Here is a 26,060-nt window from a genome sequence, read left to right as displayed (position 1 = left end):
AATCCAGTCTTTCATCATATGAAAGTCCTGCCATCCCAGGAATCAATCTGGTGAACCTTCTTTGTAGCCCCTCTATGGCAAGAATGTCTTTCCTCAGATTAGGGGACCAAAACTGCACACAATACTCCAGGTGTGGCCTCACCAAGGCCTTGTACAACTGCATTAGAACCTCCCTACTCCTGTACTCGAATCCTCTTGCTATGAATGCCAGCATACCATTCGCCGTTTTCACCGCCTGCTGTACCTGCATGCCAACTTTCAATGAGTGGTGTACAATGACACCCAGGTCTCGTTGCACCTCCCCTTTTCCTAATCGGCCACCATTCAGATAATAATCTGTTTTCCTATTCTTGCCACCAAAGTGGATAACCTCACATTTATCCACATTAAATTGCATCTGCCATGAATCTGCCCACTCACCTAACCTATCCAAGTCACCCTGCATCCTCTTAGCATCCTCCTCACAGCTAACACTGCCGCCCAGCTTCGTGTCATCCACAAACTTGGAGATGCTGCATTTAATTCCCCCGTCTAAGTCATTAATATATATAGTAAACAACTGGGGTCCCAGCACTGAGCCTTGCGATACCCCACTAGTCACTGCCTGCCATTCTGAAAAGGTCCCGTTTATTCCCACTCTTTGCTTCCTGTCTGCCAACAAATTCTCTATCCACATCAATACCATAACCCCAATACCATGTGCTTTAAGTTTGCACACTAATCTCCTGTATGGGACCTTGTCAAAAGCCCTTTGAAAATCCAAATATACCACATCCACTGGTTCTCCCCTATCCACTCTACTAGTTACATCCTCAAAAAATCCTATGAGATTCGTCAGACATGATTTTCCTTTCACAAATCCATGCTGACTTTGTCGGATGATTTCACCGCTTTCCAAATGTGCTGTTATCACATCTTTGATAACTGACTCCAGCATTTTCCCCACCACCGATGTCAGGCTTACCGGTCTATAATTCCCCGGTTTCTCTCTCGTTTTATTTTAAAAAGCAGAGTTACATTAACCACCCTCCAATCCTCAGGAACTAATCCGGAATTTTGAAAAATTATCGCTAATGCATCCACTATTTCTTGGGCTACTTCCTTAAGCACTCTGGGATGCAGAACATCTGACCCTGGGGATTTATCTGCCTTTAATCCCTTCAATTTACCTAACACCACTTCCCTACTAACATGTACTTCCCTCAGTTCCTTCATCTCACTAGACCCTCGGACCCCTACTATTTCCGGAAGATTATTTATGTCCTCCTTAGTGAAGACAGAACCAAAGTAGTTATTCAGTTGGTCAGCCATGTCCTTGTTCCCCATGATCAATTCACCTATTTCTGACTGTAAGGGACCTACATTTGTCTTAACCAATCTTTTTCTTTTCACATATCTATAAAAGCTTTTACAGTCAGTTTTTATGTTCCCTGCCAGCTTTCTCTCATAATCTTTTTTCCCTTTCCTAATTAAGCCCTTTGTTCTCCGCTACTGGACTCTGAATTTCTCCCAGTCCTCAGGTGTGCCGCTTTTTCTGGCTAATTTGTATGTTTCTTCTTCGGAATTGATACTATCCCTAATTTCCCTTGTCAGCCATGGGTGCACTACCTTCCCTGGTTTATTCTTTTGCCAAACTGGGATGAACAATTGTTGTAGTTCATCCATGCGATCTTTAAATGCTTGCCATTTCATATCCACCATCAACCCTTTAAGTATCATTTGCCAGTCTATCTTAGCTAATTCACATTTCATGCCTTCAAAGTTACCCTCCTTTAAGTTCAGAACCTTTGTTTCTGAATTAACTATATCACTCTCCATCTTAATGAAGAATTCCACCATATTATGGTCACTCTTAGCCAAGGGGCCTCGCACGACAAGATTGCTAACTAACCCTTCCTCATTGCTCAATACCCAGTCCAGAATGGCCTGCTCTCTAGTTGGTTCCTCGACATGTTGATTCAGAAAACTATCCGGCATACATTCCAAGAAATCCTCATCCTCAGCACCCTTACCAATTTGGTTCACTCAATCTATATATAGATTGAAGTCCTCCATTATACCTGCTGTTCCTTTACTGACTCTTAAAAATGTGTGTATAATGCCACCTTTGAAATGCTTACTGAATACCTCTATGGGATATGAAAAATACCTCTTTAATCTGGAAAAATGTTAGCAATTACGAAATGTGATTTTACTTGGTTTTATAATTTGGTTCACAATTGGATTAAAATGTACCTAATAGAAACATAGATATTCAGTGTTGCATGGGGTAAGATGAAATAGAAAATTTAAAACTTCTCTTTGTTTTCTGTAGATAACTGCATCTGTCCAGCAATGCTTGAATTATTTTGATTCAAGGAATTTAGAGGATGATGCAACTGACAATTTATGTGTAATGCTTTATCACATAAGTAAGTAACTTCGATAGTTATAATTATACTGTACATTCAAAACAATGCACCAAAAAGGTTTTATTCTATGTTTACATTTGTTTTATATTTAATGTCATGACCTAAAACATAAGCTGGCAAAATAAATGTGTTTATTTTGACAGTTCTTTCTTGTCAGGCTGACTCCCCTTGAGAAAATTAATTCCCCTTCTTCGTGCACCAAGTGTTTTAGAAAGTTCTAATTCTTCATTTTTGTCTCAAGACAGTGGTCAAAGAACGTACTATACAGGACATGAATTACAATACATTTGCTTCGTACATTCACTGTGTCTTCTGGGAAGATTGTTGATGTACACTCGTGGCAGAAAACTATTTCCTGTAAAAGTAAAAAACAGAAAAGGTAACAAATATACAAATATTCAAATGAATATTGCATTGTATGAACTGTTTATCTAAATTTGTAAATTCCTAGTAGTTTATTATCTAGTTTCAATATTCCATTACTATTATAAGATCCACGGTCAGTTTGTTTGGTATAATTCTGTATCAACTTTAGCCCCTCTACCTCTATTCCACATTCCCTACACTCAAATATACAGGACATTAAAAGTTGAGATAGAAACTTCAGGGAGATCTTAAGTCCAGAAAAATGTGAGAGCACTTTGTCACCAGGTTAAGGCTATTTTCAATGATCTCTTATTATCTATTTCCCTGTGTTCTTAGATATCATAACATTGGCCTTATTCAATTTGCCTTTCATATCTTTATTTGTTTCATGATGTTTTCTCTTGTTTCACTGAGGTGATATATTAAAATAAGCAACAATGATTTGATAGTCTTTCATTATGTTTACTCATTTTCTTCATCTTATTAATTCTGTTACCACATTAGCGCATCTCCAATCTGGTTTGAGACTGTAAGATTCAAAATTCAAGATTGCTTAATGTCATTTCTAATACCCAAGTGTAAAGGAGAATGAAATAATTGATCTGACGCAACTCAAAAAAGCACAATAAGATAAAGAACACAATAATACAAAAAATATATAAATACGTAAGTATACATAGATTGATTGTATGTCCATAAGGTGATGTTAGGCACAGGAGGGTCTGTATATAAAGTGACTGACTGAAAAATGATAAAGTGATGGTGGTGGAGGTATAGGCATGGAGAGGTTGGTAGTGGGTGGAGGTGTTAATCAGTCATACTGCTTGGGGAAAGTAACTGTTTTTGAGTCTGGTGGTCCTGGCATGGATGCTACGTAACCTCCTCCCTGATGGGAGTGGGATATACAGTCCATGAGCAGGCTGGGTGAGATCCTTCATGATGTTACAGGCCGTTTTCTGATATTTTTTGTATATTTGTCCTTAATGCTGGTAGGCTGACCTTTCCTGTCCATTGTAGTGCAGTTTCTGTACCATGCAGTGATCCAACACCTTAGGATGCTCTCTACTGCACATCTATAGAATGACGTGAGCATAGATGTGCATAGTCCAGCTCTCTTCATAATCATTTCCTTTGTTTGCAAATCTTCTGCTGTATATATTCATCTATTGTTTTTGTAGCTGAAAATGTGGAATTTATTTTCTCTGTAGCATTCCAAAGAAATAAGTATCTTGTTTGGTTCTTTTTCTGTATAAAAAGTTGACTTTACAGATGTAGTTTTTGCAGATTTTTGGCCTTCCATAGAATGCACGAGATTTCCTAAAATCAATCATGGTCAGCTTACATATCTACAGATCTGTCTTGAAAGAAATATGGATTGATGTACCATAGCACTGCAACTCAATACACCAGATTGCATCTTTTCCATACTAAGAGAAGATTTGCTGTCAAGGCATGAATAAAGGGACATGTCAGTATCAGTAAACACTTGTTCTGATCCCGCCCCAAATTTATTTATTTATTTAACGATATGGCTCAGTAATCTGTAAGAAGTAAAAGACAGTAGTATCAAAGCACTTTTATCTGTACAAAGCACTTGAGTTTAATCTGAGTATTATTATACCTGATGTTTAAGAATCTGATGTTTAGATATCCTTCAGCGATGGCATGCAGTCATTCTTCCAAAGATGTTCTTCTTTTTCAGCCTAAAGCAAATGTATTTTTTGTCATCTTAGTCCTCTATTCTTAATTGGCTGGATTGAAAAAAGTACTAGAGAAAAAGAAAGGGTCTTAGGGGAATAATAAAATATGATTTTGTAACCAGCTCAGTAATTTGTTGAAATAAGTGAAGTTTTGATATAGATCTTGATTAAAATATATTTTATTTTATTTCAAATTAAGATCACTTTTAATTGTCAGCAAATAATGATTGCATAATGGACGTTAAGAATGTGAAATGTCTTGGTTAGGTTTTAATTTTTTTTCTTTTGCTCTTGCACCACCTTTTGGGGTATCAACATGGTATGATCAACTGATTAAGGAGTTCAATTTGGTATTCTGATATACTATCAGAATGTAGAAGTGGGATATCAGAAGAGAAATAGATGAAGAGGTAGACTATACTTGCTCTAGACTAGCTTGTTGGGCAAGGCAGTTGATATGGATGAATTGAGTCAATGGGCTTGTTTCTATGCTGTATAATATGACTCTAAACTATCCGTTGAGTCATCAACTATTCAAAAAATTGTGACTCACCTTATATTTAGTTTATTGTTCTACACAATCTCTTTTGCAAGAAGATTTCAGTAAAGGATTGGAGACAATTGTTTCAATTATGCAGCTGGAACTCACTCTGGAGTTCAGCAACATTGGTACTAGGCACAATATGCAAGCACTATCCAGAAACAAATCCGACATTCTTTGACAGAATGCCTAACTGTGTTTGTTAGCTATAAATGTGTTAATTGATTTTAATGGCATTGATATTTTAAACCAGTTAAAATGAAAATAAATATTAGAGATTTTTTTATCTGACTTTTCCATTCAAAAACGGAAAAGTTTTAGATCTTATACCTGAAAAGAATGTAATTTTGTGGCATCCCATTGAGCCAGGGTATTGCTGTTGGATTTGATGTGCAGTCCTCCAGCTGAGTGAACTGACTGACTCAGTGACTCTCTATGACCAAATTTGGTCTTTAAGACTTTCAGATGTGTGCCAAATTTCTGTATTTCACAGCATCTATGGAAATCCATAAGACCATAAGACATAGGAACAGAATTAGGCCATTCAGCCCATCGTCCACTCCACCATTTCATCATTGCTGATCTCGGATCCCATTCGACTCCATATGCCTGCCCTTGGCCAATCAGGAATCTGTCAACTTCCGCTTTAAATATACCCATGGACTTGGCCTCAACCGCAGTCTATGGCAGAGCATTCCACAGTTTCACCATTCTTTGACTGTAAAAATTCCTTCTAATCTCTGTTCTAGAAGGCCGTCCCTCATTGTTTAGGCTGTATCCTTGAGTCTGCATACCTGCACCATAGAAAACTTCCGGTAGGTTTCAATGAGATCCCCCCACATTCTTCTAAATTCCAGTGAATACAGGCCCAACATTGCCAAACACTCCTCATATGTTAACCCTTTCATTCCCGGAATCATCTTCATGAACCTCCTTTGGACTCTCTCCAATCCTTTCAAAGATATGAAACACATCCTTTCTGAGATATGGGGCCCTAAAGTGTTGACAATACCCCCAAGTGCAGTCTGACTAGTGTCTTATAAAGTTTCAGCATTATATATTCTATTCCCCTTAAAATAAATGCAAAAATAGCATTTGCCTACTTTACCACAGCCTCAACCTGTAAACAAACCTTTTGGGAGTCTTGCACAAGGTCTCGCAAGTCCCTTTGCACCTCTGATGTTTGAATTTTCTCCCCATTTAGGTAATAGTCTGCACTATTGTTTCTTTTACCAAAATAGATTATCATACATTTCCCAACATTGTATTCCATCTGCCACTTTTTTGCCCATTCTTCCAATTTGTCTTAGTCCTGCTGCAATTGCATTGCTGCCTCAGCATAACCTACCCCTCCATCTAGCTTCTTATCATCTGAAAACTTGGCCACAAAGCCATCAATTCCGCTATCTAAATCATTGACAGACTATGTGAAAATTAGCGGTCCCAGTGCTGATCCCTGAGGCACACCACTAGTCACTGACAGCCAACCAGAGAAGCATCTGCTATCTCTTCAGCAACATCTTTCAGGACTCTGGTCCAAGTAACTTATCCACCTTAAGATATTTCAGTTTGCCTGGCACTTTTTCCTTTGTAATAGCAATGGCATTCACTCCTGCTCCCTGACACTCATGGACCAATGGCATACTGTCTTCCACAGTAAAGACTGAAGCAGAGTACTTATTAAATTCATTGCCATTTCTTTGCCGACATTGCTACCTCACTAGCCTCATTTCCAGTGGCCCAATATCAACTCTCACCTCCCTTTTATTCTTTATATAACTGAGAAAACTTTTAGTATCCTGCTTTGTATTATCAGCTAGTTTGCCCTCATATTTCATCTTTTCTCCTTATAGTTTTTAATTACCTTTTGTTGGATTTTAAGATCTTCCTAATCATCCAACTTCTTACTCACATTATATACCCTTTCCTTTGCTTTTATACAGTCCTTATCTTCCCTTGTCACCCATGGTTGCCTAGCCCTATCAATTCAGAACTTCTTCAGTGGGACAAAGGGCCTTGTAATCTACTTCCAGAAACTTCAGTCACCTCTGTTCTGCTGTCATCCCCACCAGTATCCCCCTCCAATCCATCTGGCAAGATCCTCTCACGTGCCTCTGTAATTCCCTTTATTCCACTCCCATACTGATACATGTGACTTGTGCTTCTCCCTCTCAAATTGCAGTATGAATTCAATCATATTATGATCACTGTCTCCTCAGGGTTGCTTTACATGTCCCTAATCAGATCTGGGTTATTACATAACATCTAATATAGTCGTTCCCTGAGAAGGCTCAATCACAAGCTGTTCTAAAAAGCCATGTCATAGGCATTCAACAATTTCCCTTTCTTGCAATCTGACACCAGTCTGATTTCCCCAATCCCCTTGCATATTGAAATCCCCCTTATTACATGTCCTTTCTAGCTTCATTTTCAGTCTCAACCCCTCATCTTCGCTACTATGTGGAGGCCTATATACGGTCCCCATAATGGTTTATTTACCCTTGCAGTTTCTTATCTCCGCCCACAAAGATTTCAACATTCTCTGACCCAATGTCACCTCTTTCTAATGATCTAATTCCATCTTTTCCATCCAGTAGAGCCACACCACCGCCTATGCCCTCCTGCCTGTCGTTTTGATACAAAGTATATCCTTTGATGTTAAACTCCCAACTGTGACCTCCTTTCAGCCACAACTCAGTGATGTCCACAACGTCATACTGACCAATCTCTAAATGCGCCATGAGTTCATCCACCTTATTCCAAATGCTTTGTGTGTTTAAATTCAGCACCTTCAGTCCTGCAATCTTCACCCTTATGAATTTTGCCTCTGTGGTACAACTAAGTTCTTTACTCCATCTGCATTTGTACCCAATCATTGGCCTGTCCTTCCTTATATTTATATTATATATTGCATCCATTTAATCGTAAACCTGCTGGGTCATGCTCAGCTCTATCATACTGGTTCCCATTCCCCCTGCTATATTAGCTTAAACCTTCAACAGGTCTAGCAAACTTGCCCACAAGGATATTGGTCCCCCTCGGATTCAAGTGCAACCTGTCCCTTTTGTACATGTCACACCTGTCCAGAAGAGCTCCCAGTGATCCAGAAATCTGAATCCCTACCCGTACTCCAATTCTTCAGCCACACATTGATCCGCCACCTCATCCTATTCCTATCCTCATTGTCACATGGCACAGGCAGCAATCCCGAGATTATTGCCCTTGAGGTTCTGCTTCTCGTCTTCCTTCCTAACTTGCTTTTTCTACCTGTGTCATTGACACCAATATGTACCCCGACTTCTGACTGGTCACCCTCCCTTTTCAGGAATTGTGAACGTGTTCAGAAACATAGTGGACCCTGGCACTTGGGAGGCAAACTACCATATGTGTTTCCTTTCGCATCCACAGAATTGCCTATCTGTCTCCCTAACTATAGGGTCCCCTATTACTGCTGCCATTTTCTTCAGTTTCCTGCCCTTCTAAGACACAGAGCCAGACTCTGTGTCAGAGGCACAACCGCTATTGCTTCCCGCAGGTAGGTTCCCAGAGAGGGACAGCCACCGGGTACTCTCCACTATCTGACGTTCTCTCTTCCCTCTATTGACATTTATCTGTCTCTTGAAGCCTTGAGGTGACTACCTACATGTAGCTCCTGTATATCATCACTGTACTTTCCTTAACAAGCCGAAGGTCATCAAGCTGCAGCTCCAGTTCCCTAACATGGTCTCTAAGGAGCTACATCTCGATGCACTGGCTCTGCAGGCATACCCTCTAGTCTCTCAAGAGTTAATCAGAAAAAAGAAATAAGAAATAAGGAATGAATTTACCTACCCTCCACCTGTTCCCACCGAAGCCTTGTTGAGCCAAAGCCTTACTATTCTAACTCAGGCTACTCCGGCCAAGACTGCTCCCATGATGAGTGCTCAGCTAGACAGTACCTTTATAATATCTTGTCCGTGACATAACACTGGAGTATCTATTGTTGCAGTTTTAACAGCTGAATATCTGCAGTTTTGATCAAAATCATTGGCAATAGTCAACAATCTGGCCCATTATTTTCAGTTAATGACTTTGCAACAGAGTTATGTAAATCAGAGAAATAACAAGTTTTCAGATGCATAGTCTGTAGGAGGGTAGAGCAAAGGGAATGTCTGTAGTAGATGAAGAGTGACAGAGGGATGAGATGAAAGGAATGGTAATAGAACAGATTGATAGGAGGAAAGTAAAGAGTTGGACTCCAGAGGTGAGGTACATCTGATTGCCTTTGATACTCAGCTGAATATGGCATTAAAAAGCTTAATAAAACCAAAGTGGAAAATGTTTTTATTTAATTCACAATAGAATGAATAAAGAAGGGTCAATTATTCAAATAAACTTCTTATGATTGAATAAATTATTTTCTTAAATAATCTAGAATCAGTATCTCTGATGGACTTGTTAGTTCTGTTGATCCGTATGATGTACCAGCACCCAGACACGGTACAGACTGGAAATGTTACACAAACAGGTAATAATAAGCTACAATGTTTTCTTTGCAAAGCATTCTTAATAATGAAAAAGAATTAATGCAACTAAAACTTACTAGAAAATGCTAGAAATCTACATAAGGTTCTAGCAATATTTGAAGAGTGAAGACATTGATGTGTTCTAGGACCTGTAATCAAATCTGTTATATCAGACAACCTTCTGTTTGTCAAACCTTTGCTAGAGTTGATAGTCTACATTTTTACTTTTCAAAGGTTCAGAGGTCCAATTTAATGTCAGAGAAATGTATACAATATACATCCTGAAATGCTTTCTCTTTGCAACCATCCACGAAAACAGAGAAATGCCCCAAAGAATGAATGACAGTTAAATGTTAGAACCTCAAAGTCTCCCCCCAGCTCCCCTCCCTCCCATGCATAAGCGGCAGCAAGCAACAATCCACCCTCCCCCCATTGGCAAAAAAAAGCAACGGCACCCAAATGCTTTGCTTTTCACCCAGTATACAACGTACCACACGTGTGCTCTCCCTCCCCCTCTCCCTCCCCCTCCCCTCTCCCCTCCCCCCCCAATAAGGGAGAAGGTGGTGTCTCCGTTTTCCCAGTGATTAGGGAGACATAACAAACAACTCGCTGGTTTACGATGTTAAAAGTCTGTTATGTTGCTTTTCTCGAGCTCTGTGCCAGAAGATCTCGAAGATCTCGGGTCTTTGGGCACACAGCAAATATCCTGACTCCCCCTGACACCAACCCTCAATCTGCCCATCTCTAGAGCCCCGAGATCCTAGGCTTCCAAATCCAAACTGGACTCTTAGGCCGAGCCCTTGGTGTGCCGAACAACAACGGTTGGTTATGAAACCCCGAGAGCGGATCCCATTCTCACAAAGAACCCAAGTCAGCGTGTAACTCCAGGTCAGAGTCTTCCAAAGAACCCTGAAAGGGAAAAATAAAGGTATTAAAGATGGAAATAGAGCCGTTTCCAAAGATGCAAGCAAAGGAGTTGCCGTTTAGCACCATCTTTACTCCGCTCCGCCTCTTTATGTTACCTTGTCTACCATCATAATCCATAAAATTGTGAGAATTCTGGCGCTGAACAATCATACTTATCAAATATGTTTTCATTCAGATTTATATGCTCCTGCGAATCTTGTGATGGAAGTATTGCGCATGTTATGTGGCGGAAAAGAGTGTGCTACAGAATGCCTGTACAAGAGTATCATTATTGATACCCTTCTTTTTCCAATACTCACATTGCTGAAAGGAAAACAGGTACAGTAATTTCTACAAATGTTACCATTTCTTTTATTATGTTGACACTTAATTTTATTCACCTCAATTACATCTCCTCTCTGTCTCCCTTATAATAAATAAATAATCCCATCCTGTCCAATCTTGACTTGTGACTATATTATTCCTCTGTGTAATGTACTGGCAGCCAGAATTTACTCAATATTCAAGCTTAATAACAATAGCAAGAACCCTATCATGATCTTTCTTTTATATTCTATACGTCAGCATCCCATGTGTCATTTTAACCGTTAATATGGTGTCCCCACTGTTCTCAATATCCAAAATCTTATTCATTTGAAACCATCTTGCACCTTCCCAATTTATTACAACACACTTTCCTTTATTAATTTCCATCCCTATGTTTCTTCGCAACTGATCAGGACACCAATAGGTACAAAGTTATTCTGTTCCCTGTGCAGTACATGGACAAGTTTTGTATCATCCGCAAGCTTCACCAACTTTGCTTAGTTTCCTTTACATTTGATCAGTTGAAATAATATTTCCTGAAGAACAGTACTTTAAAGAATAATAGAACAGTTGCATCATAGGAAATGGCTATTAAATCTTATTTAACCTGCATTAGTTCCATGTTACACTCACGTACTTTTTCTCCATCGCCCTTCAAGTTCTTTCTTCTTATGTGCCTATACAGTTCCCTTTTGATTACTCCATTTGAATCTGCATCCATTCCTATCAATAACATTTTTCTTACTACCACTTTGTTATCAAAAAAAATCAATTCTCATTTCACTTTCTGTTCTTTAGTTTTCATCAATCCATGATCCCTAGTTCTTGATTCCTCCACTAATGGGAGTAGTTCCCCTCTATCTATATACCCTTTATAAAATTCCTTAAAATGTATTTGAAGTTTTACATAAAATCTATGAAAATACTACAATAGCATTTATAAGATTAATTTTAAATTGCTTTTTAGATATTTTGGTTTATAGTAAAAGTTATATTAATTTGAAATTTTTTGAAATGAATAGATAATTACCTGTAATGAAACAGTGTTGATAAACATAGCTGATATTTTGGCAAGGATAGCCTCTACAGACCGAGGACTTACGTTGCTACTTTTTGGTGAAAAAGACAATGGTGTTGCAACAAATAGGTAAGAAAGTACACAAAACTTAAGCGGAAATACAGTTTGCCTATGGTTAAAATCCTTACTCTTTTGTCTTGTGACAAATCTCTCGGGATAGCACAGTTTCACATGTTTTTAGTTAAATCATTAAAATATTGTCGCCTCGACCTTTTGTTTTCAAATGAATGTACATATGCCATTTCCAGTTGAAAATATTAATGGGCAGTTACCTAGCAAATAGAAATTTTAAGTAAAAGATTCTTAAGTAATTAAACATTGTTTTTTGAATAAACTATGCATCATAAGAATTTTCTATATTTTGCCAGTCTTTCTGCTGCACATGTAATTGCTGAATTTACCAAAAGGCTGCTGGATGGACAGCTTCCAGCTTTAGATTACACTGAGGCATCCTCAGCTCTGAAGGGGGCTTTCATTTTTGTCTGCCGTCAGATGTACAATACATGTGAAGGTCTCGAAGTTCTGATGCCCTATGGTTTACATGAATCTATCTCTAAAGCATGGAAGAAGGTAACACATAATAATGGCCTACATTGTAATATGTATTTCTTCTGAAAATCTTTTACTTTTCTTCAGATCTTTATTTTCTGTAAAAGCATCGTTTAACAGAGTAGAGAGATTAAGATAATGATCAAGCTGAAGAAACTGAATGAACTGGAACTGAACTGAATGTAATCACAAAGCAGAGATAAGCTGCATGTTATTCCAAGTGTTGTGCTTGTTACTGGACTGGAACTTGATTGGAAATTATATCAGTTCTGCAGCAAACTGTCAGCGTTTACTCCCTCCCCACTTTATGTTAGAAAATTCAGGGCACATCCCACCCACAAGCACCAAGACGCAAAGCTGCTGACTAACATTTGCTGCTAATTTCCCAGCTGAGTTTTGGCATTGAACCTCCAAGTAAATCCTCTAGTGCGATTATGAATTTGCTCAGTTTCCTAGTAGCTTTCTGAATAATTGGCCTGTAGAACCTTTGTCAGATTTGACCTATTGTGGGAGCAGCCTTGTCAGTTCTTTTCAAAAGAGAGGAATGGCTAAGAGGGAGAAGATTGTTGCATTTTTTTTAATTCCTTGAATTTGATATTTTTAAAAACTGACTTAGTTTCCCCTTTTATATTTTTAAATAATCATTAAATTGTCCAGTTGATTTCTAACTGCGTATCACAGATATTCAGTGGTATTCAAAGTCCTTGATAACTTTTACAGCCAGTTCCTCATAATTCATTTAGAAAACTCCTTCCTAAAGGAACTATAATAAAGTTATGAACCAGCTAAGCAAAACAAGTTTAAAGCTTTTTATAATATCAATAAGATGAATGCCTGCCTCCAAATTCTCAGTGGCCACATTTCATTATGGAACATTATTCTCCTTAGCAAGAATGTGAAAACTCCAAGCATCTCTTACTTTATGATATTCCCTGCATTAATCTTTTTGCCTATTAAGAGAGGCTGAAAAGATAAGAGGTGAATACTAATAATACCAAGGACTCCCATTTACTATATAATGAAGTAGTGTAATTCATTTCCCGAAGCACAAGTAAAATTGACATTGAATAAAAATGGTAGTTGACATACGACTTGATGTGCATACCCTTTGTGTTTCTAAATTAGTGTATCATTACTTACTGGATCCATTATTATTGGTGATCTGAATATTTTTTAAGGGCCATTTGCTTACTAAACTTATACTCTATATTTTGTAATCTCATTCATAACCTAATTTCAGGCTTTGAGAAAATTATATAGTTGTTGAAGTAGCTGTAATATTATTACAAATTCTTGTTTTCTAATTGGATGTATCATCATGACTTTCTTATGCTGTTGAATATTACAAAGTTAAAATTTATTTTTTGCATGTTAGTTTTTTTTAAGATGGACTGAGGTTATTATGAATTCAGTTGAAGAGCAGTTCTTTCGTTGTACTTATTTTTAACATTAATTTGTGAATCAGGCCAGTTTACTCACAGAACGAACACCAACTCCTGTAGCAGGAAGTGAATCAGGCTCTACAACAGCTCAGGAATTGCAAAACGTGTAGGTATATCTGAATTGTTGTTTCAGAATTATTTGTGGTCACAATGATTAACAATATTTATCCTGTAGTCTTTATTTTAAATTCTGGTGTCCACCAGATGAAACCACTGCTTTGCGTTGAATATGAAGACTAGTCGTAGATTTCATAATATATGATTCAGTCTGCCTCCCTATTGGTAAGATAGTTTTATTTTTCAACAAAACTAATACAAATTAGCATTAAGGCAGGATGTCTGCAACATCGCACTATCATTATATTATATCATAAAGACCATAAGACATAGGAGTAGAATTAGCCCACTTGGCCCATTGGGTCTGCTCAGCCATTCCATTATGGCTGATTTATTATCCCTCCCAACCCCATTCTCCTGCTTTCTCCCCGTAAACTTTGACACCCTGTCTAACCAAGAAGCTATTTACATCTGATTTAAATATACTTAATGACTTGGAACATCATTGAAAGATCATTACTAATGCCTCTACTGTCTCTTGAGCTGCCTCTTTCAGAATGCTTTGGTGTAGTCTATCTCAGTGGTCCTCAACCTCCTGGCCACGGACCGATACCGGGCCGCGAAGCATGCAGGGGTGCAGCGGTATCTGGCGCGCACCCAGCGCATCTTTAAGAAAAAAGCCGAAATAAACAAGCTAATTAATTAGGTGCCACCTGGCACGTAAATGTTGGCCCAGATCAGAGGCAATTGCCGATCCATCACCTCTGATCTGGGCCGACATTTAGAATCTTTTCTGTGCCTTCTGAATTGTGCTTAGCAACTCCAGCCATTGTTCTGTGCTCGGTGTCAGATGTGGGAAGTCCTGGAATCTCCCAGCCTCCCAGACGGCCATATCTGCACCCGTTGTGTTGGCTGCAGCTCCTAAGGGACCGCGTTATGGAACTGGAGTTGCAGCTCGATTACCTTCGTCTGGTCAGGGAGAGCGAGGAGGTGATAGAAAGGAGTTATAGGCAGGTGGTCACACCAGGGCCACAGGAGACAGACAAGTAGGTAACAGTCAGGAGAGGGAAGGGGAAGAGTCAGGTACTAGAGAGTAGCCCTGTGGCTGTCCCCCTGAACAATAAGTACTCCTGTTTGAGTACTGTTGGTGGGTGACAGCCTACCTGGGGAAAGCAACAGTGGCCGTGCCTCAGGCAAAATTCCTGCTGTGTGGCTCAGAAGGGTAGGGAAAGGAAGAGGAAGGCAGTAGTGATAGGGGACTCTATAGTTAGGGGGTCAGACAGGCGATTCTGTGGATGCAGGAAAGAAACTCGGATGGTAGTTTGCCTCCCAGGTGCCAGGGTCTGGGATCTTTCAGGTTGCATCCACAGTATCCTGCAGTGGGAGGGAGAACAGCCAGAGGTCGTGGTACATATTGGTACCAATGACATACGTAGGAAAAGGGAAGAGGTCCTGAAAACAGACTACAAGGAGTTAAGCAGGAAGTTGAGAAGCAGGACCGTGAAGATAGTAATCTCAGGATTACTGCCTGTGCCACGTGACAGTGAGTATAGGAATAGAGTGAGGTGGAGGATAAATGCGTGGTTGAGGGGTTGGAGCAGGGGGGCAGGGATTCAGATTTCTGGATCATTGGGACTTCTTTTGGGGCTGGTGTGACCTGATCAAAAAGGACGGGTTGCACTTCAATCCCAGGGGAACCAATATCCTGGCGGGGAGGTTTGCTAAGCTATTGGGGCGAGTTTAAACTAGAATTGTTGGGGGGTGGGAACCAAACTGAGGAAGAGGTGGTTGGCTCACAAATAGAGAAAGCTTGGAGACAGTGTGTGAGGGAGGATAGGCAGGTGATAGAGAAGGGATGCGCTCAGACCGACAGTTTGAGATGTGTCTATTTTAACGCAACGAGTATTGTGAACAAAGCGGATGAGCGTAGAGCGTGGATCAGTACTTGGATCTGCGATGTAGTGGCCACTACAGAGACTTGGATGGCTCAGGGACAGGAATGGTTACTTCAAGTGCCGTGTTTTAGATGTTTCAGAAAGTACAAGGAGGGAGGCAAAAGAGGTGGGGGTGTGGCACTGTTGATCAGAGATAGTGTCACAGCTGCAGAAAAAGTGGACGTCATGGAGGGATTGTCTATGGAGTCCCTGTGAGTAGAGGTTAGGAACAGGAAGGGGTCAATAACTTTACTGGGCATTTTTATAGGCCGCCCAATAGTAACAGGGATATCGAGGAGCAGAAAGGGAAACAGATCCTGGAAAGGAGTAATAATAACAGAGTTGTCGTGGTGGGAGATTTTAATTTCCCAAATATCGATTGGCATTTCCCCAGAGCAAGGGGTTTAGATGGTGTGTTTGGGAAGGTTTCTTTCTTTCTTTTTAAATCTTTTTATTGAGTAAGTATACAAAAAAGGTAAGCCATATAAACATTAATACAATGTTAAAGTATAATAAAATTCCAAAAGATAACAATACCAAAAAGAAAATACTACAAACAATGTAATTTAAGCATAAGAAACCAAAATAACATAATAGTATACTAGATTTTATATATATCAATGGAAAAAAAAGAAAAAAAAAACCCCAAAAAAAAAACCCACCGTGCAACTAACTAAAAGCAAAGCAAAGCAATGGGCTAACTTGAAACCAAACAGAGTTAAACTTAAAATCACGTCCTCAATCCCGACCTCCATTAAAACAGTGAAGAAAAAACAAGAAGGGTAAATATTACATTAAATGAAAATATCGAATAAAAGGTCCCCAAATCTGTTCAAATTTAAATGAAGAATCATAAAGGTTACTTCTAATTTTCTCCAGATTCAAACATAAAATCGTCTGAGAAAACCAAAAAAAGGTAGTTGGAGCATTAAGCTCTTTCCAATGTTGTAAAATACATCTTTTCGCCATTAAAGTAAGAAATGCAATCATTCTACGGGCTGAAGGGGAAAGATTACTAGAAATTTTAGGTAGTCCAAAGATAGCAGTAATAGGGTGAGGAGAGATATCTATATTTAATACCTTAGAAATAATATTGAAAATATCTCTCCAAAAAGTTTCCAAAGTAGGGCAAGACCAAAACATATGAGTTAAAGAGGCTATCTGCCCCGAACATCTATCACAGAAAGGATTAATATGCGAGTAAAAACGCGCTAACTTATCTTTGGACATATGTGCTCTATGAACCACTTTAAATTGAATTAGGGAATGTTTAGCACAAATAGAGGAAGTATTAACTAATTGTAAAATCTGCCCCCAATCATCCACTGGGAAGGTTTCTTGACACAATATGTAGATAAGTGTACAGGAGGAGAGACTGTACTTGATTTAGTATTGGGAAATGAACCTGGTCAGGTGTCAGATCTCTCAGTGGGAGAGCATTTTGGAGATAGTGATCATAATTCTATCTCCTTTACAATAGCATTGGAGAGAGATAGGAACAGACAAGTTAGAAAAGCGTTTAATTAGAGTAAGGGGAATTATGAGGTTATCAGGCAGAAACTTAGAAGCTTAAATTGTGAATGGATGTTCTCAGGGAAAGCTACGGAAGAAATGTAGCAAATCTTCAGGGGATATTTGTGTGGAGTTCTGCATGGGTACGTTCCAATGAGACAGGGAAGTTATGGTAGGGTACAGGAACTGTGGTGTACAAAGGCTGTAGTAAATCTAGTCAAGAAGAAAAGACAAGCTCACGAAAGGTTCAGAGAGCTAGGTAATGTTAGAAATCTAGAAGATTATAAGGCTAACAGGAAAGAGCTTAAGAAGGAAATTAGAGCCAGAAGGAGCCATGAGAAGGCCTTGGTGGGCAGGGTTAAGGAAAACCCCAAGGCATTCTACAAGTATGTGAAGAGCAAGAGGATAAGACGTGGAAGAATATGACCTATCAAGTGTGATAGTGGGAAAGTGTGTATGGAACTGGAGGAAATAGCAGAGGTACTCTATGAATACTTTACTTCAATATTCACTATGGAAAAGGATCTTGGTGATTGTAGTGATGACTTGCAGCAGACTGAAAAGCTTGAGCATGTAGATATTAAGAAAGAGGATGTGCTGGAGCTTTTGGAATGCATCAAGTTGGATAAGTCAGTGGGACCGGATGAGATGTACCCCAAGCTACTGTAGGAGGTGAAGGGGGAGATTAGTGAGCCTCTGGCGATGATCTTTGCATCATCAATGGGGACAGGAGAGGTTCCGGAGGATTGGAGGGTTGCGGATCTTGTTCCCTTATTCAAGAAAGGGAGTAGAGGTAGCCCAGGAAATTATAGACCAGTGAGTTTTACTTCAGTGGTTGGTAAGTTGTTGGAGAAGATCCTGAGAGGCAGGATTTATGAACATTTGGAGAGGTATAATATGATTAGGAATAGTCAGCATGGCTTTGTCAAAGGCAGGTTGTACCTTACGAGCCTGATTGAATTTTTTGAGGATGTGTCTAAATACATTGATGAAGGAAGAGCAGTAAATGTAGTGTATATGGATTTCAGCAAGGCATTTGACAAGGTACTCTATGCAAGGCTTATTGAGAAAGTAAGGAAGCATGGGATCCAATGGGACATTGCTTTGTGGATCCAGAACTGGCTTGCCCGCAGAAGGCAAAGAGAGGTTGTAGATGGGTCATATTCTGCATGGAGGTCAGTGACCAGTGGTGTGTCTCAGGGATCTATTCTGGGACCCTTATTCTTCGTGATTTTTTATAAATGACCCGGATAAGGAAGTGGAGGGATAGGTTAGTAAGTTTGCTGATAATACAAAGTTTGGGGTGTTATGGATAGTGTGGAAGGCTGTCAGAGGTTACAGAGGGACATTGATAGGATGCAAAACTGGACTGAGAAGTGGCAGATGGAGTTCAACCCAGATAAGTGTGGAGTGGTTCATTTTGGTAGATCAAATATGATGGCAGAATGTAGTATTAATGGTAAGACTCTTGGCAGTGTGGAGGATCAGAGGGACCTTGGGGTCCGAGTCCATAGAATACTCAAAGTAGCTATGCAGGTAGACTCTGTGACTCTGTGGTTAAGAGGGCATATAGTGTATTGGCCTTCATCAATTGTGGAATTGAATTTAGGAGCCGAGAGGTAATGTTGCAGCTATATAGGACCCTGGTCAGACCCCACTTGGAGTACTGTGCTCAGTTCTGGTTGCCTCACTACAGGAAGGCTGTGAAAACCATAGAAAGGGTACAGAGGAGATTTACAAGGATGTTGCCTGGATTGGGGAGTATGCCTTATTGAAACAGGATGAGAGGTGACCTGATAGCGGTGTATAAGATGATGAGAGGCATTGATCGTGTGGATAGTCAGAGGCTTTTTCCCAGGGCTGAACTGGCTGCCACAGGAGGGCACGGGTTTAAGGTGCTTGGGAGTAGGTACCGAGGAGATGTCAGGAGTAAGTTTTTTTACACAGAGAGCGGTGAGTTTGTGGAATGGGCTGCCGGCAACGGTGGTGGAGGCGGATATGATAGAGTCTTTTAAGAGACTCTTGGATAGGTACATGGATCTTAGAAAAATAGAGGGCTATGGGTAACCTTAGTAATTTCTAAGGTAGGGACATGTTCAGCACAGCTTTGTGGGCTGAAGGACCTGTATTGTGCTGTAGGTTTTCTATGTTTCTATTGTTATTCTGCCGTCATCCCTGCTAGTGTCCCCTTCCAATTAACTTTGGCTATCTCATTTCTCATGCCTCTGTAATTCTCTTTACTCCTCTGTAATACTGACACATCTGATGTTATCTACACCTTCTCAAACTGTAGGGTGAATTCGATCATATTATAATCACTCTCTCCCAAGGTTCCTTTACCTTTAGCTCCCTAATCAGATACACCACACCCAAACCAGAATCGCCTTTCCTCTAGTGGGCTCAAATATAAGCTGCTCTAAGAAGCCATCTTGTTGGCATTCTACAAATTCCCTCTCTTGGGATCTAGCATAAACTTGATTTTCCCATCTTCCTGTATATTGAAATCCCACATGGCTATTATAAACTACCTTTCCTATTTCTAGTTGAAATTTATATTCCAAATCCTTGCCTCTGTACAGAGGCCTGTATATAACTCTCATCAGGTCTTTTTACCTTTACAGTTTCTTAGCTCTACCCACATGGATTCTACATCTTTCTGTTACCTGTGAAGTATTGGTTTGAAAATATGCCCAGTGACTGATTTTGAAAGACTTTCCATCAAAAAAAGTTGTAGAATTGTCTAAGTAATGTCAAAGTTTAGTCGCCAGAAGTGAGGATATGCTGATTATTGCTTTGGGAGTTGTATGAAATGAACTGCTTTTCTTGCAAAAAGGGGAAGCTATCTTTGATGCTCAATATTGTGTGGAATTCAGGAGAGTACTCTTGTCCACAAACAATATCTCCAGCATAAATTAATGCATCTTCTTAGCATCTTCAGGATATTCTTTTGTTTGTTGCATGTTTTGTGTCTTGCTCAACTTCTGTTTTCCTGAAACTCATGAAGGGTTTCAGCCTGAAATGTCGACTGTTTACTCTTTTCCGTAGATGCTTCCTAGCCTGCTGAGTTCCACCAGCATTTTGTGTGTGTTGTTTGAACTTCCAGCATCTGCAAATTTTCTGATCTTTATGTCACATTGATACAAGATTGGATGTGTCTTATCAGCCTCAACAGATAAGAATTTGAAGTTTGTGTCCAGATTTCTGAGAATGTACATATCTACTAGTTTGTTGAAACAAACAGATCTTGCAGTTACTATATGCCTAGCCAACGGTAAGACAAAAATGCTAAACATCAAGCATAAATTACTCACAGAGCATGTTTCTATATTTATTGCCCGAGCAAAAATCTTGCAAGATTAACCAAACATTGAGACACTTGCTGGGTTTTCATTACTGACGAAAATTTGATTATTTCCACAAGCAGACACTTACAAGGTGGCAAAGGCAAAGATCTACTTTCACATTACAGAAATTTATTTAAAATATCATACTTAACCTTAGAAAAAGAAATTCTAATTCTGTTGACTGAAAATTTAAAAGGTCGGGAAGAACCAGCTGGGTAAATGCCTCCACAGAGACAGTACAGAATGGGTTGGCTTTAACTAATGAAGAGTCTCAACCCAAAACTTTTTATTCCTCTCCATAGAAGCTGCTTGACCTGCTGAGTACTTACAGCGTTTTGTGTGTGTTTTACTGTGGGCCAGCTTTACTGGTGGTGTCACATCTTGTGGCTGGATAATACAGCAAAATTGTTTAAGAAATAATCAAAATTACTGATATTTGTCTAAAAGGGCTACTGGTAAACAAATAAATAAACAAACTAGTTACTGATGTTGATACTTAATGGTTTAAGAAGTTTAGAATGCCTTATGTTTTTATCCTTGTATATGTTGCCATTTGTCAGTTGAATAACAGTCTTAATTTGCCAGCTAAGACATAATAAAATGAAATCCTTTAACTTTCTTGTCAGGATGATCTTGGAAGAAATGCTCCTGGACAATCTGTTAAACTTTGCTGCCTCTCCAAAAGGATTATTACTTCTGCAGCAAACTGGAGCAATCAATGAATGTGTGAATTATATGTTTAGCAGGTTCACTAAAAAACTTCAGGTTTGTATAGACTCAGCGGGCATTAATTTCTTGAGAATGAATGGATCTATATTAGGTGTCTACAAAATAATGTAACCATCTTTCTGGAATATCATTTGATCATTCTATCCATTTACAATAGATTTCTATTTCAAAACATATTTGAAAATTCATTCTTTTATATGGCTCTTTCTCTGATACTCCACCTTTGTATATCTATGTTCTTACCTGTCTCTGCATAGTTTATATATTGTATTTTTAGAATGGTTCTCTACTTTTTCAGGGCACAGCCACTTTGTGAAACTCTTCTGTTTTTAGTTACCTTTTTAAGTATGCTGGCAGCTTCCGTAATATGTTTTTGTTTCAATTTATCACCAAAAAATATCTTATGAAAATTATATGGTCAGATTGGTTGTTCCCTCTCAATTTCCGTAAGAGTTGCCTTTTTATCGTGGCTGATCCATTTCCCTTCTCAGCCCCAATCTCCTGCCTTCTCCCCATATCCTTTCATGACCTGACCAATTTTTTCTAAATTTATATGCCAACCATCTCCAGAGACCATTTTATACTGCTTTTATCTTTACTTTGGAGCACTTGCACTAACTACAGCTCATTCTACATCTGCAGCATAGGATGAACTGAACTGAGTTTCAGACTTCCTGCTCTTTGTGTTATCTGGTGTATTTGCAATGCTGGGCTTTGTACTTCTGAGTTGTGAGTTGGATCCCGTTTTAGGTGTTGAACTCATAAGGCAGGAAGTTGTTGTGAGATGCTAACAGTTCCACACTGACCTGCTCATGGATTATTTGCTTATTGTTTAATCAGTTAAACAGTGGAAGTAATGTTGGAGACATTTACTTAAGAATTATCTTTTATTTAATTACTTTCACCTGCATAAGTTTAGCTATTTTTGTATTGTCTGTTCAGGAAATAATATTTTGTTTAGCTCTTAGGCACTGCCAGTACCAATTAAAGGAGTAATCTTTGTCTTCTTGACAGTCCTTGCAGTTTGAAATTACAGAATAATGACATATTTCATTAATTTACAATATACAACCTAATTTCCAGTTGTAACATTTTAATAAATATAAAAAGTCCAGATTACAGATAGGAAGCCATTTATTGTCAGATAGTATGTAGTTTAGACACATTTTACAGTCAGTAATGAGCACCGTTGGTTCCTGATGATTTTATTTGGAAAAGATCTAAACTTTCCTCAGGTAACGCTATCAGGAAATTTTCAGAAGCCACTGAGAGTAAGATTACAATTATTGTGTGGGGTGCTCAATTCAATTCCCATTCGGAAACTTAGTCAGAGCAGTCAAAATTGTGAAAGGAGTGGAATGTTGTTTGAGAAATTTAGAAGCTATCAAAATTGATTAAAAACTTTGAAAGAAAAAATGAATTTTTTTTTACAGAGGAGATTTACTAGAATGTTACCTGGGTTTCAGCACCTAAGTTACAGAGAAAGGTAGAACAAGTTAGGTCTTTATTCTTTGGAGCTTAGAAGGTTGAGGGGGGGACTTGATAGAGGTATTTAAAATTATGAGGGGAATAGATAGAGTTGACGTGAGAGTAGGAGAGATTCAAACAAGAGGACATGAACTGAGAGTTAAGGGGCAAAAGTTTAGGGGTAACACGAAGGGGAACTTCTTTACTCAGAGAGCGGTAGATGTGTGTGGAATGAGCTTCCAGTAGAAATGGTAGAGGCAGGTTCGATTTTGTCACTTAAAGAAAATTTGGATAGATATATGGACAGGAAAGGAATGGAGGGTTATGGACTGAGTGCAGGTAGATGGGACTAGGTGAGAGTAAGCATTTGGCACGGACTAGAAGGGCTGAGATGGCCTGTTTCTGTGCTGTAATTGTTATATGGTTATATGGCTATAATATACATATTCCTCAATTTTAATTTTAAAAAATGGTATATTTTTCAAATACTTTTTCATAATTTATAAGCTAATCAGAGTTTTAAAAATTCCTAGAAAAATTTAAAAAGCTATTTTAAAATTAATAACCTATCTGACAGTCTGAAATGATCTGAGACACACACGGCTGTTCTCCATGCATATCAAGTGGGAAAAAAAACACTTATGCCTACCTGGACCAAACAGGTTTTTTTTTTGCTGTGAGATTGAAATGGGAATTTAGGCTGTTTAGCCCAAGTTCCTTTCCCTGTGCCAAATCCCATGAGAGACCTGCAGGCCAGCAACATGTTTTCAGGGTTTCCATGCAGAAAAATTGTTATCAAATTCTCCATATTCATGAAGTTGCCATCGTTGTAGCATATTCTAGAATTGATGTAGAAATTTACCTACTTTTCACTTAATTTGGCAGGTCAGTAAGTGTGATAAGTTTGGATACGGAGTAATGGTTACACAGGTAGCTGCAATAGCATCTGGCATTGTGGCATTGCAAAGTTCAGGTAAATATTGAAGTTCACCAAATCTTGAATGAAAGGGAAGAGGTTTAATTTGAGTGAATTGTTAGGAGCATTCTTTGTGCTTTTGGTGATGTGTGTGATGATATTATGCTAATGCTATGTTTGGAATATGATAAGTGACCTTAGATCGCATTATCATGGAAGTACATATCATTGGGCACTCATAAGACACTATATTTACTTTGTTTTGTAGCTTTGATGTCGAACATATGTAGCTAAACAAGTTACTTAACCAAATGTTTGGGCTTGTCCACCCTATCAATGCCTCTGAATCTCAGAGCCATGGATCTTTTGATCAGACATAGACCTTTCTACACAGAAATGTTCAGAAAGAGATCAGACCATCTGATCCCCAATATCCTATAATCCTTCCTGATGTACGGCTGTAGCTGTAGTTCCTGGTCCCCAATCCTTGATCCTTTCACCAAATGGTTTGATGTCCACAATCTCTCCCCATTTCAAATGCTGTCCTATTTCCCTCTGTTCCCCACATTGGTGCCATTCTTATCTACCTTCTCCACTACAAGTGGCATCCAGATCCACACTCCCCACCATCACTACTGACATTAAAATACCTATTGGCTGGAGTACAGGCCTACCATTTTTGAGTGCAGGTAAGTTACTCGAAGCTCACTTCCCTGTCCCTAGCCTTGAAAGAGGAGTGCTAAATATCACCTTTAGGATGAAGTAAGATTTCCAGACAATTGGATACAAAAATTGATATTACTGAATCTATGGAAAATAAAATAGGAATTATGGACATACTGACCATAATCTTTCAGTCCTCCTAAGACAGACATCTTACACCAAAGAGAACTGAAGTAGTTCAGTGAAGAGAAGTACCATTAAAAGGACAGGAGAGAGAGAGCTGTTAGTATATTGTTACTTGGGGATTGTTTTACAAACAATAATTTAAGTAAGAAGACCAACTATTTTGATAGTGACAATAATCTTCCAGTCCTCCTGAGAGGAACCTGACAGTACATATCATTTTTCATGAATTTGCATTTCATATCAATGCGGTAGGATGAGTAGCAATCTGGATACAGAATTAGATTAAAAAACAGATTTGTGGTGAATATATGTTTTCTTAGACTGAAGGTGATCATCAGTGAAATTATCCAGGATTAGATCCTAGGACTGATGATAAGTTTGGTTCCAACAAAAGAATGTGGAAATCTCCAAATCAAACTGGGTTCAAATGTTTGTAAATAGCAGTATAAAAGTTGAAAGCTATTCAGTTTGGCCAGATACACATCAACACTAACTTGATCTAAGCTGTAGCAACTTTATTCCTTGATTTTCACATAACCTTTGTTTCTTTGGTAGTTTAAGTGCCCATTTCAAACTTGACTTGCAGATTTGGCATGATTAGATTCTGATTTTTCAAATGTGCTACCATTATTTCTATAACAAATGATTCTAACATTTTTTCAACAATTAGGCTTATCAGTCTCTAGTTACACACTTCTTGTCTGTCTCCCTTTTTGGATCCAATAGTTTGATACTTCTCCAGAACATAGAAGAGTGCAACACAGAAACAGGCCATTCGGCCCACAATGTTGTGCTAAACCAGCTAAAAAGCAAATCAAAAACACCCAAGCAATCTTCCACCTACACCATGTCCATATCCCTCCATCTTCCTTAGATCCATGTGCCTATCCAAGCAGCTCTTAAAAGCCTCTAATGTATTTGCCTCTACCACTCTACCAGGCAGTACATTCCAGACATCCACAACTCTATGATTAAAAAATGTACCCCTCACATCTCCCTTGAACCTATCCCCTCTCAACTTCAATGTATATTCTCTTCTATTAGACATTTCATCCCTGGGAAACAGATACTCTCTGTCCACTCTAACTATGCCTCTCATTATCTTGCCTCTCATTACCTCTATCAGATCTCCCCTCAGCCTCTGATGCTCCAGAGGAAACAACCCAAGTTTATTCAGCCTCTCATAATAGCACATGCCCTCTAAACCAGGCAGCATCCTAGTAACCCTTTTCTGTATCCTCTCCAAAGCCTCAACATCCTTCCTATAGTGCAGATGTGTCATAAACTGGGTTTTATGAAGTTGCAACATAACCTGATTTTTTAAACTCAATGCCTCAACTAATAAAAACAAGCATTCCATCAGCCTTCTCAACACCTTATCAACCTGTGTAGCCACTTTCAAGGAGCTATGAACATGGATCCTAAGA

The 26,060-nt window shown here is 38.9% G+C and overlaps 1 protein-coding gene across 2 annotated transcripts in view; it reads left to right on the top strand.

Annotated features, from left to right (window-relative positions):
• The window catches only part of tbc1d32 (TBC1 domain family, member 32), a 241,005-nt gene that overhangs the window by 105,229 nt on the left and 109,716 nt on the right, over nucleotides 1-26,060 (top strand). For both annotated transcript variants that reach the window (XM_063033919.1, XM_063033913.1), the window contains 9 exons: nucleotides 2,315-2,411; nucleotides 2,653-2,790; nucleotides 9,433-9,525; nucleotides 10,626-10,768; nucleotides 11,779-11,903; nucleotides 12,203-12,404; nucleotides 13,849-13,931; nucleotides 21,299-21,437; nucleotides 23,754-23,841. In XM_063033919.1, coding sequence (XP_062889989.1) covers nucleotides 2,315-2,411; nucleotides 2,653-2,790; nucleotides 9,433-9,525; nucleotides 10,626-10,768; nucleotides 11,779-11,903; nucleotides 12,203-12,404; nucleotides 13,849-13,931; nucleotides 21,299-21,437; nucleotides 23,754-23,841 — 1,108 coding nt within the window. The remainder of the gene's footprint in view (nucleotides 1-2,314; nucleotides 2,412-2,652; nucleotides 2,791-9,432; nucleotides 9,526-10,625; nucleotides 10,769-11,778; nucleotides 11,904-12,202; nucleotides 12,405-13,848; nucleotides 13,932-21,298; nucleotides 21,438-23,753; nucleotides 23,842-26,060) is intronic.

Source organism: Mobula hypostoma, chromosome 2 (genome assembly GCF_963921235.1).
Source record: "Mobula hypostoma chromosome 2, sMobHyp1.1, whole genome shotgun sequence".
In the NCBI taxonomy this organism is placed as follows: domain Eukaryota; kingdom Metazoa; phylum Chordata; class Chondrichthyes; order Myliobatiformes; family Myliobatidae; genus Mobula; species Mobula hypostoma.
Note: the sequence above shows the minus strand (reverse complement) of the source record. Positions and strands in the feature narration are given on the sequence as shown.